Source organism: Giraffa tippelskirchi, chromosome 6 (genome assembly GCF_054371585.1).
Source record: "Giraffa tippelskirchi isolate mGirTip1 chromosome 6, T2T-mGirTip1v1.2.pri, whole genome shotgun sequence".
NCBI lineage: Eukaryota > Metazoa > Chordata > Mammalia > Artiodactyla > Giraffidae > Giraffa > Giraffa tippelskirchi.
This window is the reverse complement of record NC_137280.1, coordinates 46,780,436-46,799,600: the sequence shown is the minus strand read 5'-3', so window position 1 is coordinate 46,799,600 and position 19,165 is coordinate 46,780,436. Positions and strand designations below refer to the sequence as shown.

General features: G+C 37.1%; 1 protein-coding gene across 44 annotated transcripts in view; it reads left to right on the top strand.

Annotated features, from left to right (window-relative positions):
* CSPP1 (centrosome and spindle pole associated protein 1) overlaps window positions 1-19,165 on the top strand; it is a 180,388-nt gene that overhangs the window by 68,198 nt on the left and 93,025 nt on the right. For 43 of the 44 annotated variants that reach the window (XM_081503197.1, XM_081503198.1, XM_081503195.1 and 40 more), the window contains exons 2-3: window positions 11,259-11,367; window positions 13,268-13,367. In XM_081503197.1, the coding sequence (XP_081359323.1) occupies window positions 11,269-11,367; window positions 13,268-13,367 (199 nt within the window). In that variant the 5' untranslated portion in view covers window positions 11,259-11,268. Of the gene's footprint in view, window positions 1-6,155; window positions 7,041-11,258; window positions 11,368-13,267; window positions 13,368-19,165 lie in introns of those variants that run through there. The other variant, XM_081503175.1, reaches the window with a different exon arrangement.

Sequence of the window (19,165 nt, the reverse complement as noted above, 5' to 3'; positions counted from 1 at the left end):
CTCTAGTTTTTTCTTTAAATTAAACCTTCAGTTTTGAGTCACTTAGTTGGCTGTTGCATCAAATGATTCTTTGGTTTTACAGGTTGTCTTCTAGTGATGGCAGATGGGATCAGCACAGCCCCAGGTGCTCCGTTGCTAATACCTGTACTATGAAATAACATCTCCCCCCACTCCCCACTGGAGAATCATTTAAGAGTTCTTTGGACTTCATCTTCAAAAGTAGCCAGAAAATTCAAGTGACAGGTTAACCCTGAAAATCTTTTGCAGTTAGTGAAATTAGGGTATAACTAAGAACATTCAGAATACCACACACACAGTTCAGGTGATGCTGGTATAGTGATGGGACAGCAGTGATTGTAGAATGAAAGCAATTAGCATGCACATTCTCTGTTGGGGAAGACTAAGGGGAAGCAGGTGGTCAGCCTAGAAAAACATTTCTCAGTGGATTTCCTATGAAATCAGTGTGTCTTGGGTTTAACTTTGAAATAAATTTAAAAATTGGGGGGAAAAAAGGGTGCTATGAGTACAGCATTTCTCAAATGAAGTTTTTAGACTTAACCTGATTAACTGTTACAGACGTTGAGCGGATTGCAGATTATCCTTTAACATCTTTCTGACCTAAGTTCTGATTGCTTTCCTGAGTGGGAGACAAAAGTGTTTGAATAAATGTTTTGGCAGTTTTGCATAACCAAAAGTTTATCTAATTTATGTTACTGTTCTTAGCATTAATGGTGTATTATTAACAGTTACTAACAGACTTAGTCGTGCCTTTATAAATTTGTGTGCTCTCTCTATCCTAACCCTCAGTTTCCTTTCTCCTCCCAGTAACGTGGTATTTACTTCTTAGCAATATTTAGAGAGATTTGTCAAAGTTTAGATATGCCCTTGGACGTTATTCATGTAGATGTCATTTGCCAGGAGAAAAAACTAGCACATTTCATTAGGTGGAAAGATCTTCACGTGGATGGGAAATGAAAAACATTGTCTTGGTTCAGCTCAGAACTCCCTTTTTATCTTCTAAGGCTTTTTCACAGGCTCCCCCCTGCGCCCCACACCCATATATAATCATTCCCTGCTATTCTGTTCTCTTGCACTAGGGTCTCTTTTTCTTGACAACCTCTTCTTTTATAGCTTTAAAAATCATTTAAAAAACTGCTAACCGTTTTTTACCAACATGGACTCTACTCTGAATTCCAGACGTATTCAGATTGTTTTCTTGATACCATTATTGGATCCTTTATGGATGGGTACCTCACATCAACCCCAGTCTGGCTAGACTGTGAGCCAGTGTGGCAGGGGACATAATGCCCCCAAATTTGAGGGCAAGGATCATGTATTACACTTTTCATTCCCCTAGCATCTAGAACAATGTCCTCCTTTGGGGTGAGAGTTACTTTCTCTTCCTAATACTTCCATAGAAGGGTGGAAATTTGCACTTCACCAGAGAGAGAAAGATGGAAGCAATATTTTCCCTTCCCTTTGTAGTTATGAGATTGGGAGAAGGCATCAGGCATCAGTTCTTTCTGGTTTCTCTGTTTTTTGGATTGACTCAGGTTTTTCAGAATATGTTTCTGGTCAGCTTATATTGCTATCTATATAATAAGCATGAAGGGCCTATGTTTAAAATTTAAAGATATTGTTTTGGATTATGATAAATAAGTATCATTTGTTGGTGACATGAATCCCAGTATACTTCGGATGAGTACTGATACATGTATACAAAGACTATGAAGATACAATGAGAATTAATATTAATAAAACAGTTGTGATTTATTGATTTATTTTAATTAATTAGGCTGTATCGGGTCTTAATTGTGGCATGCAGAATCTTTTTAGAGTCATGTGAAATCTTTTGTTGGGGTGCCTGGACACTCTAGTTGTGGCATGCAGGCTCTGGAGCATGTGTGTTCAGTAGTTGCAGTACACAGGCTTAGTTGCTTCACAGCATGTGGGATCTTAGTTCCCCAAACAGGGATGAAACCCACGTCCCCCTGCATTGCAGGGTGGTTTCTCAATCACTGGACCACCAGGGAAGTCCTGAGTTATTGATTTCTATGTGTCAAAGGTACTATACACGTTGTATGTACTGAATCATTTCATTTTTTCTTCATAGCAACCCTGGAGTAGATAGTTCTACTTTACAGGTGAGGAAACAGAGGGACAGAGAGGTTAAGGAACACATTGAGGTCAATTACATAGAGTCATTTAGTTATAGAATTGATTTCAAATCCATGTCTTTCACTTAAACTGATTTTCTGAAAACTGTTTATCATCTACACACTATATATACAGCTACTGGGGAGAAAAAATGGTAATATCTTGGAAAAAGTGTGAGCGATGTTACATTGTAGAGTGAAGGAAGAATGAAGAATCCCATTTAGATTTCCTTAGGTTGATCTTCCTTATAACTTAATCTTGAAATTGTAAACCTTTTTTACTTTATTTTGTACTTAGACTGTATCCATTAATTCAATCTCTGTGATTCATTAAGTAATTCTTAAATAATTTTTTAGCTGAAATATGTTTTATGCAAGTTGTCACATGTTTTTAGGAGTGAGAAGGAGAAAAATGGCATGACAGCTAGAGGCCGGCATGTAACCAAGGGCTTGGTGTTGCTAGGAACTGGCCTGAAAATACTGCTTAGACTTGGTGTTCTTCTGTTGAAGATACGCGGTTGCACAGAACATCAATATCAGACAGAACTGCTCTGGTCCATGGTAGAGCAAGTGAAAAACAGTACTACTCCACAGTCACGTGCAAACAAAGATGAAACAAGAATGTTGTCCCAGCCACCAAATAACTAACTCCCAGCTGGTTATGATTGCTGCTGCTCTACTAGTTAATTAGCTTCCCTGTGGTAAGATTTACTAAGATGTCCAATCATAGAATTATACTCACTTCCTGACAGCATTTAGTCCTGAGCAAAGCTCTGCTTCCTTAAGCTAGCTAGCTAGTGTGTGCTCAGTCATGTCTGACTCTTTGCGACCCCATGGACTGCAGCACGCCAGGCCTCGCTGTCCATCACCAACTCCCGGAGTTTATGTCTGTTAAGTCAGTGATACCATCCAACCATCTTATCCTCTGTCATCCCCTTCTCCCACCTTCAATCTTTCCCAGCATCAGGGTCTTTTCAAATGAGTCAGCTCTTTGCATCAGGTGGCAAAGAGTTTCAGCTTCAGCATCAGTCCTTCCAGTGAATATTCAGGATTGATCTCCTTGCAATCCAAGGGACTCTCAAGAGTCTTCTCCAACACCACGGTTTCAAAAGCATCAATTCTTCGGCGCTCAGCTTTCTTTATAGTCCAACTCTCACATCCATACATGACTACTGGAAAAGCCATAGCTTTGACTAGATGGCTCTTTGTTGGCAAAGTAATGTCTAAGCTTTTTAATATGCTGTCTAGGTTGGTCATAACTTTTCTTCCAAGGAGTAAATGTCTTTTAATTTCATGACTGCAGTCACCATCTGCAGTGATTTTGGAGCCCCAAAAGATAAAAGTCTCTCACTGTTTCCACTGTTTCCCCATCTATCTGCCATGAAATGATGGGACCAGATGCCATGATCTTAGTTTTCTGAATGTTGAGCTTTAAGCCAACGTTTTCACTCTCGTCTTTCACTTTCATCAAGAGGTTCTTTAGTTCTTCTTCACTTTCTGCCATAAGGGTGGTGTCATCTGCATATCTGAGGTTATTGATGTTTCTCCCGGCAATCTTGATTCCAGCTTGTGTTTCACCCAGCCCAGTGTTTCTCATGATGTACTCTGCATATAAGTTAAATAAGCATAGTGACAGTATACAGCCTTGACATACTCCTTTTCCTATTTGGAGCCAGTCTATTGTTCCATGTCCAGTTCTAACAGTTGCTTCCTGACCTGCATATAGATTTCTCAAGAGGCAGGTTAGGTGGTCTGGTATCCCCATCTCTTTCAGAATTTTCCACAGTTTGTGGTGATCCACGCAGTCAAAGGCTTTGGCATAGTCAATAAAGCAGAGGTAGATGTTTTTCTGAAACTCTCTTGCTTTTTTGATGATCCAGTGGATGTTGGCCATTTGATCTCTGGTTCCTCTGCCTTTTCTAAAACCAGCTTGAACATCTGGAAGTTCACGGTTCAGGTACTGTTGAAGTCTGGCTTGGAGAATTTTGAGCATTACTTTGCTAGTGTGTGAGATGAGTGCAAATGTGCGGTAGTTTGAGCATTCTTTGGCATTGCCTTTCTTTGGGATTGGAATGAAAACTGACCTTTTCCAGTCCTGGGGCCATTGCTGAGTTTTCCAAATTTGCTGGCATATCGAGTGCCACACTTTCACAGCATCATCTTTCAGGATTTGAAATAGCTCAACTGGAATTCCATCACCTCCACTAGTTTTGTTCGTAGTGATGCTTTTCAAGGCCCACTTGACTTCACATTCCAGGATGTCTGGCTCTAGGTGAGTGATCACACCATCGTGATTATCTGGGTCTTGAAGATCTTTTTTGTACAGTTCTTCTGTGTATTCTTGCCACCTCTTCTTAATATCTTCTGCTTCTGTTAGGTCCATACCATTGTATCTCTGATTTTTTTGAAGAGATCTCTAGTCTTTCCCATTCTATTGTTTTCCTCTATTTCTTTGCATTGATCACTGAGGAAGGCTTTCTTACCTCTCGTTGCTATTCTTTGGAACTCTGCATTCAAACAGGTATGTCTTTCCTTTTCTCCTTTGCTTTTTGCTTCTCTTCTTTTCACAGCTATTTGTAAGGCCTCCTCTGACAGCCATTTTGCTGTTCTGCATTTCTTTTTCTTGGGGATGGTCTTGATCCCTGTCTCCTGTACAATGTCACAAACCTCCATCTATAGTTCATCAGGCACTCTGTCTATCAGATCTAGTCCCTTAAATCTATTTCTCACTTCCACTGTATAATTGTTAACACCTTCTTAATAAGATACTCCAGAGTTTCCCATGGTGGCATTGACATCCTTCAATCTGATGAGTAATAAACCCAGCTAGTTTAACTATAGTAATGTTCCTGGTGTTCTTTGGAGGGTATTACCAGAAGAAAGCTTATTAGTATCTTTCACTGTTCTATCTAGTATTTGAGATGTTATATGCTAATCAGGTTAGACAGCAGGGCAGAATTAGAGATAATTAAACATGTACTTATATCTGCTAAATTTTATATTTTAACTATGGCATCTTTTAAAAAATATTTACTTATTTATTTTGGTTGCGCCTTGTCTTAGTTGGGGCGTGTGAACTCTTAATTAGTTGCAGCAAGTGGGATCTAGTTTCGTGACCAGAGACTGAACCTGAGCCTCCTGCTTTGGGAGGGCTGAGTCTTAGCCACTGTACCGCCAAGAAAATCCCAGCTAAGGTATTAATATATTTTATGCTCACTACCGCTGCTTAAAAAATGTTTTATTGCTATGATAACTGTTCAGTGAAATCAGTTCTAGAATTTATAATTGATGTTAAGTTATTATAATAAAGAGAAATCTACTTATTTATAAATTCAAAGTCTGGTTAGAATTAAGAAATGAACATGTTAAACTGGTAATTATTAACAGACCTTAATTAACTCTTTAACAGAGTGAAAGAGGCCTATTAAACGTTTTTTGTTTTTAGATTTAAAGACATTTCTGCTTAAATGCTTTATAAAATTCTATAGCAAATTATATTATATATGTATTATCCCATCATTATCTTTTATTTTTTTAGACATAAAATACTTAGGAAAACCAGGAGGTTTTAAAAAGTGACTTTTTCATTTGAAACTACTGTTTGCTGTTGAACTGTTTTGAATTTTTATTAGGAAAAGCTCTTTTGTGAAAAACTCCACTTAACTGTTCTTGGTTTGCAATATATTTTGCTAAGGCCACATTTTAAAATCAGTGTTCTTTTTGGAAGTAAATAATAAAATGAAGTTCACATTATGTACTACTTAACTATAGTAATATAAGTTTCAACATACTTCTTTTAGGTAAAACTTGCTTTTCTACATTTTTTCAAATTATTATTGTCCTCCTCCAAACATTAAGGGCTCCTCTGGTTGCTCAGCTGGTAAAGAATCTGCCTGCAATGTGGGATACCTGGGTTCAATCCCTGGGTTGGGAAGATCCCCTAGAGAAGGGAAAGGCTACCCACTCAGAATTCCATGGACTGGAGAATTCCATGGATTGTGCAATGCATGGGGTCACAAAGAGTCGGACACGACTGAGTGACTTTCACTTTCTAAACATTGAATTTCGTGGATGCCTCTCTGTTTAGCTCTCTTGCATTTAATATTGTTACTACTTTTTTTCTCATTTTTTTTTCTTCTGTAAATTATATTGACTGGGTTTTGCTTTGTATCCTCTTTCAATTATTCCTTCTTTGTACTCCCCCCTCCACCCCAGCTTCAGTTCTTCTGTTGCTGCCTCAAATGAACATTCCTATCATTTAGTTCTGGGTCATCTTTTTTCCCTATCTGCCTTAATTTTCCAGATCTTCAACTATTATCTTTAAAATTGCTAACTTTTAAACAAAGATTTCTAATGTAGTCCTCTTGAATCTGTTGGAAATTTCCATCAGCTAGTTGGTCATCATCAGTGACTAGCTGTAACTTAACACAGTAAAACCAAACCTTGCCAAACTACCCAGCTTTTTATTTCTGTCCAGGAGTCTATTAATATTTAGTTTCCAGGACTTAAAACTTTAGTTATCACTGGCTCCTTTCTTGCCACACATTGAATTAGTCATTAATTTTTGTGGATTTTTGAAAGATTTATTTAAAAATAAATTAGTTTCAGTGAGAAAAAGATAGTTTTTTCCAAAAACTGGTGCTGGAATTTATATCCAGATGCAGACAATTGAACATGATGACCCTTGCCTTAGACATTTGAAATGGATCATGGGTATAAGATGTAAGAAATAATACATGTAAGAGTGGTGGTTATAAAACTTCTAAAAGAAAACATTGTTGTTCAGTTGCTAAGTCATATCCGACTCTTTGTGACCCCATGAACTGCCGCACACCAGGGTTCCCTGTTGCTTCTTGACCTGCATACAGATTTCTCAGGTGGCAGGTAAGGTGGTCTGGCATTCCCATCTCTTTAAGAATATTCCGTACTTTGTTGTGATCCACACAGTCAAAGGCTTTAGCATAGTCAATGAAGCAGAGTGGATGTTTTTTTGGAATTTCTTTGGTTTTTCTATGATTCAGCATATATTGGCAATTTGGTTTCTTGTTTCTCTGCCTTTCCTAAATCCCGCTTGTACATCTTTAAGTTCTCGATTCACGTACTTTTGAAACCTAGCTTGAAGGATTTTGAGCATAATCTTTCTAACATGTGAAATGAGTGCAGTTGTAAAGTAATTTGAACATTGTTTGGCATTGCCTTTCTTTGGGGTTGGAGTGAAAACTGACCTTTCCAGTGTTGTGGCCATTCTGATTTTTCCAAATTTGCTGGCATTATGAGTGCTGGCATACTGAGTGGAGCACTTAAACAGCATCATCTTTTAGGATTTGGAAACATAGAAGAAAATATTTGTGATCTCAGGTTAGGCAAAAGTTTCTTACATATGATGCAAAAGGCACAAACAGTTGATTAAAAATTGATGAAAAATAGATAAATTAGACTTCATAAAATTTAAAAACTTTTGCTGGTTGGAAGGCATCACTGCACATGTCCCTGGCTGCTTCATTTATAATTGTCAAAATCTAAAAGCAACCATGCTAGCCTTCAGTGTGGGGTGAAGGAATGGATAAACCATGGCATATCCAGACCTGGAATACTTTTCAGTGCTATAAAGAAATGAGCTAAAAAGCCACGAAAAGACAATGAGAAACCTTAGTAGTATGTAATAGTAAGTGAAGGAAGCCAATCTGAATAGGCTACATACTGTGTGTTTACAACCATATGACATTCTAGAAAAGGCAGAACTATGGAGACAGTAAAAAGATCAGCGATTGACAGTGGCTGGAGGGGAGAGAGAAATGAAAAGGTGGAATACAGAGTACTTTTAGGGCCATGAAACTACTCTATGATACAGTAAAGGCAGATCCATACCGTTATACATATGTCCAAACCCATAGAATGCATAGCACCAAGAACGAACCCTGATATGAACTATGGACTGAAGGTAGTATGATGTGTCAGCATAGATGCATCAGTTGTAACATGTGCCGTTCTGGTAGAAGATGCTGATGATGGATGAGAGACTACATGAGTCGGGGCAGAGGATGTAAGGGAAACCGGTACCTTGTGCTCCGTTTTGCTGTGAACCTAAAACTGCTGTAAAAAATAAAATATTAAAAAAAGAAGACATTAAGAAAATTTGAAGACAAACTGTGGACTGGGAGAAAATATTTACAAAACGTGTTTGATGAAGGACTTGTATCAAGCTTATATAAAAGTTTTTGTTTGTTTGTTTCTTGCATCTCAATAAGAAAGCAATTTCATTTTAAAAATGGGCCCAAAGATTTGAAGACTTTGGACCAGTGGTTATATATATGGATATGTGAATAAGGACATGAAAAGATGTTCAACATCATAGTCATTAGAGAAATGCAAATTAAAGCCACAATGAGAAACTTTAACATATCCACTAGTGAAGTGAAAGTCGCTCAGTCGTGTCCGACTCTTTGTGATCCAATGGACTATATAGTCTATGGAATTATCCAGGCCAGAATACTGGAGTAGATAGCTGTTCCCTTCTCTAGGGGATCTTCCCAACCCAGGGATAGAACCTGGGTCTCCTGCATTTCACGGAAATTTTTTACCAGCTGAGCCACCAGGGAAGCCCAACATACCACTAGAATGACTGTCAAAAAGACTGAACGTACCAAGCGTTAGCGAGGATATATTGCAATTGCAACTCTCATACACTGCTGGTAGGAATGAGGGGAACAGTTTCTCAAAATGTTAAAACAGAGTTACAGATGACTCAGCAATTCCACTCCTAAGTATTTATCGAACAGAGTTGAAAACACACAAAAGCCTCTATACAGATATTCATAGCAGCATTATTCTTAAGCAAGCTTTCAAATGGAAACAACTCAAATGTCTAGCAAGGTGTGACTAGATTAAAAACATTTCCATATAGTTGGATGCTATCTGCCTGCCATGCAGGAGACATAGGAGATGTGGGTTCAATCCCTGGGTTGGGAAGATCCCCTGAAGGAGGAAATGGCAACCCACTCCAGTGTTCTTGCCTGAGAAATCCCATGGACGGAGGAGCTTGGCGGGCCACAAAGTTCATAGGGTTGCAGAGAGTTGGACACAACTGAGTGACTGAACACACACAGTAGTAAAAAATAACTACTTACTGATAGATGCAACTATAAGGATGAATCTTGGAAACATTATTAAGTGAAAGAAACCATATAAAAAAGACATCTATATGAAATTTCCAGATTAGGGAAAATTAGACATAAAACTGATCTTTGATGCCCAAGTCAGGGGTGGGAGTGAGGATTGACTACAAAGGGGCATGAGAGAACTTTTTTGGGGTGATGGAAGCATTATAACGTATGGCTATGGTGATAATTGTACTACTGTGTGAATTTACTAAAACTTCTTTTCATTTAAATGAGTGAATTGTGTGGCATGTAAGTTATTCCTCAAGAAAACCAACAAATTTGGATTTTAAAAATCCAGGACTTATAGAAAAAAAAACATTTCATGTAGTCTTACAATAAACTGAGAAATAAATATAGACAATGGAAGGGCTCTTAGAATGATCAGTGGCAACTGATAAATATATATACAGGGAGTGATGAAATTGGAAAATTAGCATTTTGCAGGCATCAGGAATCAAAGATTAGATCAATTAAGAATCACCAATTGATGCTAAATCTTGGAAATTTTGTTTAGGAGCAGAATATTTGCATGGTGTAAAAATACCATTTTATAGACTGCTTATTACTTACAAGGAAACAGTAGTGCAGAGATCAGTCTTGACTACCATGTGATAAAAAGTAACATCACTAGTAAAGAGCAGGTGAACGTGTGTCTGTCATTGTTGACACCTTTAGGACACATCACCTATGTAATATTCTTTCTGATGATGCATAACCTGAATTTAGTCATGAAGAAACATTAGGCAAACTCCAAATAAGGACTGTTCTGTTAAAAGAGTAGGTGGTGGGTGGGCTATATTACAAAATGTTAGTGTCATAAACGATAGTAAGGTTGTAGAAATGTTCCAAATTGATGGCTAAAGAGACATAACAGGGAAATGCTATACCTAACCTAGACTGGATCCTAGATGGAAGAGAGAGAAAAATATGGGGTAGAGGACAGTATTAGGTCAGGTGACAATGTTGGAACGTGGACAGTAGATTAAAAAAATGTTACTGAAGTTGACAAGTATGTTGAGGTTATGTAAGAAAATAATTCTTAATACACACTGAAACGTTTAGGGGTAAAGAGCGCTGATATATGTAATTCATGCTGTGAATAACTTTAGAAAAAATTGTGTAAAGAGGATAAACTTGTGTGCACAAAGGTAAAGAGGTAAAGCAAGTGGTGCAAAATCTTAAGCAACAGGGAGTGGGTAAATAATATACAGGTATTCTCTGTACTATTCCTGTTGTAACTTTTTTGTAATTTCAGAATTATCTCCAAATGGTTAAAAATAAATTTTAATAAAAATGTTTTGATTTAAGGTTCAGAGATTGTTTTTTTTTTTTCCTGATGTGGTGGTGGTTGTTCATTTTCCTTTTTATTTCTTTTCTGATATTTTAAAGTATGTTGTAGCTTTTAGGGGAGTTGAGATTGAAAGCTGGTAGGCAAATTTCATTCAAGCTTGGTTGACGTCCTCAATTTGATAACTGACACTGAGTACTAAATGTAGACTAAACCTGCATGTTAATAATTAGCCTAAAGATATTCTGATATAGCTATGCTCACTGAAGGGTTTTTAAATATTTAGACCGTGATCTTTTTTAAAAGATAATTTTATTTATTTTTGGCTGTGCTGGATCTTCATTGCTGTGCAGGCTTTTCTCTAGTTGCAGAGAGTGGGGGCTACTCTTTAGTTGAGATGCTTGGGCTTCTCATTGTGGTGGCTTCTCTTGTTGTAGAGCATGGGCTCTAGGGTGCATGGCCTTGTTAGTTGTGGCTCCCAGGCTCTAGAGCACAGGCTCAGTAGTTGTACACGGGCTTAGTTACTCCAGGGCGTGTGAGATCTTTCCAGATCAGGGATTGAACCCATGGCTCCTGAATTGGCAGTCGGATTCTTTACAACTAGGCCACCAGGGAAGCCCTAAAAATTTATTAAAAAAAAATTTTTTTTTTTAGTATCTTCAAAATGGCTGATAATTTGGATGAATTTATTGAAGAGCGAAAAGCCAAACTGGCCAGAGACAAAGCAGAATTGGAAAGTGATCCACCGTACATGGAAATGAAGGTAAAGTTAATCATTTTCTTCTAACATGTTTCGTTAAAATTGTCTCTGAAGATTACCCTCTTTTTAAATGCAAGACATCTTCTTCTGGGAGTGAGAAGCTTCTGTTTCATATTTTAGTTTAACTGTGCTGTCGTTCTAAGTCTGAGACCCTGAACCTGGATAAGATTTCAGTAATTTTGAATGCAATTTTTCTTCTATGGTGTTTTGTACCTCACAGTTTCTCCTCTCTCTTATTAGAGTTTTAATTGATAATTTATGTGCTTCCTAACATGATTAGGAGACTAGTTCTAATGCAAGGAACTTTCAGAATATAAACAGAATAGATGTAAAAGCAATTTCTTATATTCTTTGTGACAAGGTTCATTTTTTTCATGAATCGGTATCTTAAACATTTTTGAAATCTACAAAAGTGAATTTATAAGGATAGTTTTTCTTGTTTATTTACTTTTCAGAATATAAATCTGTTAAAATGTTTCTGAAAGGAGTGTCTGAAAAAGCTTTCTTAAAACTTTTCTAGCTTTGATATTTATTGAAACTGCTGGGTACTGTACTGGGCTCAGAGAATACAGCCATGGTCTAGACAGATGTGGTGCTTTCTCTCGTGGGCTCAGTGTGTGTAATAAGATACAGGATGTAGGTTAATCTGTGCCATATGGGTCATCCTAATTAGAGGAATCGGATATAATGACTTGCCCAAGACAGTCTTGGCTTTCCTTGTTGTCCCAATGTCTCATCTGGTTTAGCATTTGCCCTGGACAAAGGTATCCTGGTGGAAATGATAAATAACATGGACACCATAATTATGAAACAATTTTATTCATATAGCTAACATTTATTGTGTGCTAACTATGGATGGGGCATAAAGTCTTTAGCAGTTACACTGATATTTCGCATCATGAATCTATGAGATAAGTACTGTTATTGTCATTTTCCAAATGAGTAAACTGGGACATAGTGATGTTAAGTATGAGACTTAGGTGATAGAGTTAGTAGAACTAGGCTTTGACCCCTGGCAACCTGAATCCAGTGTTTATTCTCTTAACTGTCTTTCCTTCCATAGTACCTGCCATGTACAAGGAGCTGTGCCAAGGACTTTACATGTATGATAGCATTTAATCATAAAATCCCAGTGAAGTAGGCCGAATTTTTGTTTTTACGGATTCCAGAAATGAGGCTTAAGGGGTTAAGTAAATCGTCCAGGCACATACAGGATTAGATTCATGTGTCCAGCTCCACATTTTGTGCCCTTAACCATTCTCCAGTACTCAAGACAGACAGGTTTAGGAGAGAGTTATTAGATAGCTTTAAATATAGCTTTATTATGATTTCTGATACTATAGCAGATAGATAATAATCTTCAAGTCTTAGGTCAAGTATCACCTACTCAGTGAGGCCTTGCGATTCCTCCATTATCATCTCTGGGCCTCCTTACACTTGTTCTATTTTTTTCTGTTGCTCCTCTGTATCACTCACTACATATAACATTATCTAATTGTGTGTTGTGTTTATTGTTTGTTATCACAGTAGTTTATAAGCTCTGTGATGGCAGAGATCCTTTAGTATTTCTTCACTCACCTGTTTTTGATGCCTAGGATAGTATCTGGTGGGAACTCAGTGAATATTTGTTGATAAGTCAATGAGCTAAATAATAGAACATTGCAGCACTAATAAATGCCTTTGAGTAATTCCTCAAACCTTACACTTAAATTTCGTTTTACTAAAAATGCTGAGATTAATTGTACATTTTTATCATAGAACATTGCAGCACTAATAAATGCCTTTGAGTAATTCCTCAAACCTTACACTTAAATTTCGTTTTACTAAAAATACTGAGATTAATTGTACATTTTTGGAATTTTTTTTTCCCCCACTGCTTTTGTAAATATTATGTCTTTTTCAGGGAAAAGCATCAGAGAAGCTTTCTGAAAACAGTAAAATATTAATCTCCATGGCTAAGGAAAACATACCACCAAACAGTCAACAGACAAGGGCTTCTTTAGGTATGTCTTTAGGTGTGCTAAACTGAATTTAAGATATTCTTAGCGGGCTGTCATGAAAGAGCTTTGTTGTATCAGAAAAAAAGACAATTTTGGAATCCTAGTAATTTTTTCCTTTCTGGAATCTTGTATGTGACAGTGTGGTCTACATATGAAATATAATGTATACTGAGAAACTTATTCTCATTGTAACTGTTATTGTCTTGGTTATGATTTATGGAAATCATAGCAATAAGTATGTATCAAAATTGAAAATTTTGAATAGAATTTGTGTGAGAAAGTATGTTAATTGTTGAATAATAATGGTGGATTTGCTTTTATTTAAAAATCAAAGAACAATGCTTAAAAGATATACTACTGATGACTATTTTGAAATTGTAAATAAGTTAATATTTAGCTATATTGAGTCTTTGATTATGGTTTGGTATGAAAATATTTGGGGTACTACCTCATTTTGGCTTTTTGGTAGGTGTATTTTTTTTTAAAGAAAATATATGAATATATGAATATTTAAAAATTACCTTGTGAATTACTGATGATAACTGAACCTTTTTCACATTAAAGAAGTCAAATATGATTAATCCATTTGGTTAAAGCATTCTCATGTGGATGACTTTTCATGGCCATGAGTATACTCCTAAGTTGTTAGCTGGTTTGCATTTGTATTCTGCTAGGAGTGCATGGGGATGTTGGCCAAAAGACTGCGGAATGGTTTAGTGGGCTCTCTATCTGTACTGGAAAAACAGCTCAAAGTGAATGCTGTACTTTTAGTATCATGTATATAGAAAACCTTTTCCATTCTGAGTCTGTTACAGATTATTGGCTAATATACAGCTTTTGGAGGAGGAAATAGCAACCCACTCCAGTATTCTTGCCTGGAAAAATCCCATGGACAGTGGAGCCTGGCAGGCTATATATAGCTCATGGGGTTGCAGAGAGTCAGACACGACTGAGCATGCCTGCAGCTTTAGTGAACAAAGTATTATATTTTGGTTAAGTGCCTTAATCTCTAAGGCACTCAGTTTCTTTATAACATAAAGAGGTTAGATTATCTTCTAGCCCTAAATTTTTATGAATTGAAAATTTAATTATTCCGAGAGATAGTTTTTTGAAAGTTTGATAGTAGGTTCTCTCAAGCACTGAGGTGAATCACTGACTTTCTGGAGTTGTAAGTTGCTTTGGAATGCAGCTGTCATGCCTTTGCAACCTGGCATAAATTATTTAAGCTCTTTGTTTTCTCATCTTAAGAATTGTGTCTGTCTTAAAAGGTTATTGTGACAATAGTTGAATACGTATGAAAAGATGATTGGCACATTATTGATGGACAATAAATATTAATTTCCTGACTTTCTGCATTTTTAAACTAGGTTTTTTATTTTTAAGAACTAGAATAAAACTTATTCTTTATTACACTCACAAATCATGTAGAGTTTAAAGTCTAACTTAATAGATAATGACTTCCCCCTCTTCTTTAACTGGTATCCCTTATTCATTCACAGGGCTTTATTACCATTAGTGTGCTCGTTACTCCTTAATCTCTATCCTAATTCCAGTTCATCAAAGATGTTTTAATGACATCTGTACTTGGATGTCTTGGACTCAGAATCAACATGTACAAAATTAACTTGACTCCTCTCAAACTTTAGTGAGCTGGTTTTGTGGTCACCTTTGACACCTTTTTTCCTTTTCGTATCCTGCAGCAAATAATTACATAGTTCAGAGAGTCTAACATCTAAACCTCAAATAAGTTGACTTTTCTCTAATTCCACAGAGATCATTTTATGTAGGCGTCCATTGGCTTTCACTTAGATTTTTTTTTCTAGTGTCCTTTTTGTTGTACAATCTAGCCTTCTCTATTAAGTCTTTGCACTGCCAGTTGATGTCCTCCCCCAAACCGAATCTGTCATGTTAGTCTCTATTTCAAACCCTTCAATGGCTTCTTGTTTCCATTATGGTGATTTTACTCTTTTATTACCTTTACCAGATTGTGTTGGCCATTCCCACTTTATACTCCTGTGACATTGGCTCTCCCCTTGAACAACAGTTTTGAACTTGTTCAGCTCTCTGTTTTACCCCTATGGCACTCCAGCTTTTCTTCCATTGTACGTTCATTGCCTAACACAGTGTCTGGCATTTTGGTGTTTAGAGAAGATGTTTTGAATGAATGAAGGTCCCATGGCAAAAATAAGCAATTTTGTTAGGTGTGTAGAATTTAGTTTTCATGGATTATTTTTTTAATTGCCAACTGAAGTATAATTATTTTTGATGCACATTGAATCTTTCTAAAGAATAATAATTTGATTTTGTACCTTTGAGCATTCAGTTACTGATCTCTTGCCTCAATAATTGTGGTCTTAAGATTAGGGCAAAAACTTAATTTTTGATGTTAGGAAAAATGTAAAATAACTTGACAACAATTTTCCGTAAGTGATCTCATTGAGGAATTATAAAACAAACTGGTCTAAAATTTATACATTGAATTAAGCTCAGTGACACCATATTTTGAATGAGTAATTAAGCATAGTAGCTATCAGTGATATATAAACTGGCAATATTTGTTTTAGCCAATGAAGGCAGCCTATTAATAGTTCATTGTACAGCTGTCATGTATCACTACATTTTTATGATTATGTAAATTCATTTCTGTTAGACGACAATATTCATGGATAATGCTCATCCATGTGGCTCCTTCCAGCATTTTTACCTCTGACCAAAGGATTTGAGGAGTGTTAGACTTCAGCAAGTCTTAACCTACAAGACTTCTATTACTTCAAATACCAGATGCAAGTGTGGGGTTCGCAGGCCATCCTTCTTCTGACGAACTGTTTCTACCACCTCCTCAAGTTTGATAACGCACTAGATGACTCCCAGAGCTCAGGAAAGTGCTGTCCTTATCATTACAGGTTTATTATAGCAAAAGGATACAGATCAGCCAGCCAAAGGAAGAGACACACACAGGGCCTGGTCTGGGAGGGTCCAAACGTGAAGCTTCCCTCAGCCTCAGGGATGTGTTACCCTCCTAGCACATCAATAGGTGTCAGTATAGAGTACTGCCACCTAGGATGCTCACCCGAGTTTTGGTGTCTAGAATTTTTACAGGGGTTTCATTGTATAAGCATGAATGATTTTGTCACTGTCCATGTGGCTCATTCTCTCCAGACCTCCTACTTTCCTGAGGTCAGGCTGATGTCGCATGGGTCAAAGGTGCAACCCTCCAATTACATGTTTGATCTTTTTGGTGTGAACAGTCTCCATCTGTATTATCTCTTTAGCTCAAACCATCTAGGGGCTGTTTGTGAGTCATCTTATTAGTATCAACTTAGAGGTTTGTTCTGGGGACCTGTCATGATCTCATGACTCAGAAGATTCCAAGAATTTAGAAGTTGCCTCCCAGAGACAGAGGCTAGCTAGATTATTTATTATACACAGCATGTGCATGGCTTTGTTGATATATGCTGATGAAATGGTGTCACTGATAAGGAGTTTGTTAAAATTACTTAGATTTAATGAAACTATGAGAAAATTGGCTGAAAACAATCTGTAAAAGCAAATGCTGTCTTCCATCTCCATAAACCATTTCTAGGCATAATACTTGTTATTATTTTATTTAGAAATCCTTAAACCTTTCTGACCAGCTCATTTTCATGTTTCATAAGCATTATTGATGAGAAATGCTTCCTTTAATCTTTCAAATTTAGTTCTGTCATACTTCAGTCAAAGATCTTCCCCTCATCCTTTCTCTTCTTCAGAGAAGTTGAACATTTCCCTTTAGACTGGTTGAGGATTATTCCTTTCATTTTGATGTTTTATATCCTGAAAGACATTTTTAATAAGTGCAATAATACAATAAATACTTTCAACATTCTTTTCATACGTAGGTGTATTTTGACTCTACATCTATAGATTCTGTACTGCTTTTAAAGTGTAGTTCCTGGTTCAGTGATAAGGATGAAAGCATTGCTGTATTTAAGGTTTTCCCCCCCCTGTGTTTTTCATTAAAGAAATAAAGGAAAACGTGCATATGGTAAAAAAAAAAAAAGACACAGACGTATATAGCATGAGAATTGATGATCCTCCTAACCTTGTCCTCTAGTTATTTAGCAGTTTCTTGTATACAGTTTCATGACTAGACTACACACATGTGTATAATCCTCTCTTCTTTTTCTGTATGCTGCTGCTAAGTCGCTTCAGTCGTGTCCAACTCTGTGTGACCCCATAGACGGCAGCCCACCAGGCTCCCCCGTCCCTGGGATTCTCCAGGCAAGAACACTGGAGTGGGTTGCCATTTCCTTCTCCAATGCGTGAAAGTGAAGTCGCTCAGTCGTGTCTGACTCTTAGTGACCCCATGGACTGCAGCCTGTCAGGCTCCTCCATCCATGGGATTTTCCGGGCAGGAGTACTGGAGTGGGGTGCCATTGCCTTCTCCGTCTTTTTCTGTATATGGTAGCATAAATCCTGTTGTGCATTTGAAGATACCACCATTTACAGTATAGGGACGTGACCATGACCTCTTGAGATTAAGAACCTTACTGTCTGTTGACAGACCTGGAACAGTTACTGTCTGCTGCTAGGGTTTCCACTGCAGACTGACTGTTGGCTGCTGTCTGGAATTTAGCTTGTAAATAGTTTCCTACATTGATAAAAAGAATGGCTCATTGTGCCTAAACTTTATATAAACCATATGGTTTATGTAGAGTACCTGCTTTCTGTCTGTAGAGCCTGGAATTTTGGTACGTACTAGGCAGAGGGTGCCTAGGTGACCAGCTCATATTAAAAACCCTGGGCGCTGAGTAGGGAGCTTCCCTGGGAGACGACACTTCACGTGTGCTGTCACAGCTTGTTGCGCAGGAATTAGGCACGTCCTGTGTGATTCCACCGGGGAAGAACTCTTGAAGTTTGAGCCTAGTTTACCCTGGACAGTGCCGCATTCCTTTGTTAATTTTGCTCTGTATCCTTGCAGGGTAATAAACCATAATTGTGAGTATAATGGCTTCTGCATTCTGTGAGTCCTGTCAAGTCACCAAACCTGGGGATGGCTTTGAAGACTCCCAACACAGTCCTTTTCAAAAGTCTTTATTTTTTCTGGTTCCTTTCTATCTCCCTCACCTCTAAACTTTGGATACTCCATAATCCATCTTTAATGTTTGTAGGCTCTAGGTATTTTTTATCCATTTGCCATTTCTAGGCAATATCTCTCACTCATATCAAAGTGCCATTGATTTCAGGCTCCGGAATGCCCTAAATTTATTTTAGCTTTCATTCTCAGAAGTCAAGTAAATCTGCAAGCAAAAAGTTTGCAGATTATTGAAGTAAGAAAAAATTTTATTCTTGTTACTAGAAATTATTTAGTATGATTTTTAAAAATTTATTTTAAATACAGTTGTGCTTGTGGAAATTTGGAAAAGAATTATAAGGAAGGAAAGTTACATTGCTGCAATTTAAAAATAATATCAGAAAAGAAGCAACAACAGAGTTTCATATTGCAGCGTCATTCTAGGGTTTAAGTTAAAAAAGATTTTGGAAATTAGACAAAATAAAAGTAAATTGTTTTTACTAATTTTTAGTATTACTTTTAATTGTCACTCCTTGTAGCATATGTAGTCTTATTCCAAGCTAAATCCCAGACATTTTACCTCTTTGGTGCAGTTTGTACAAGTCAAATGGGTCCTTTATAATAATGTCTCTTAGCGGAAGTTCTCCTCAAAGTATTTGCATCTCTTGATAAGTCACTTGCTTATGGAAAAGCTTAGTAGTATTTCCTATAATTTGTCCTTTGATTATTTGGGCATGATACTTTTTGA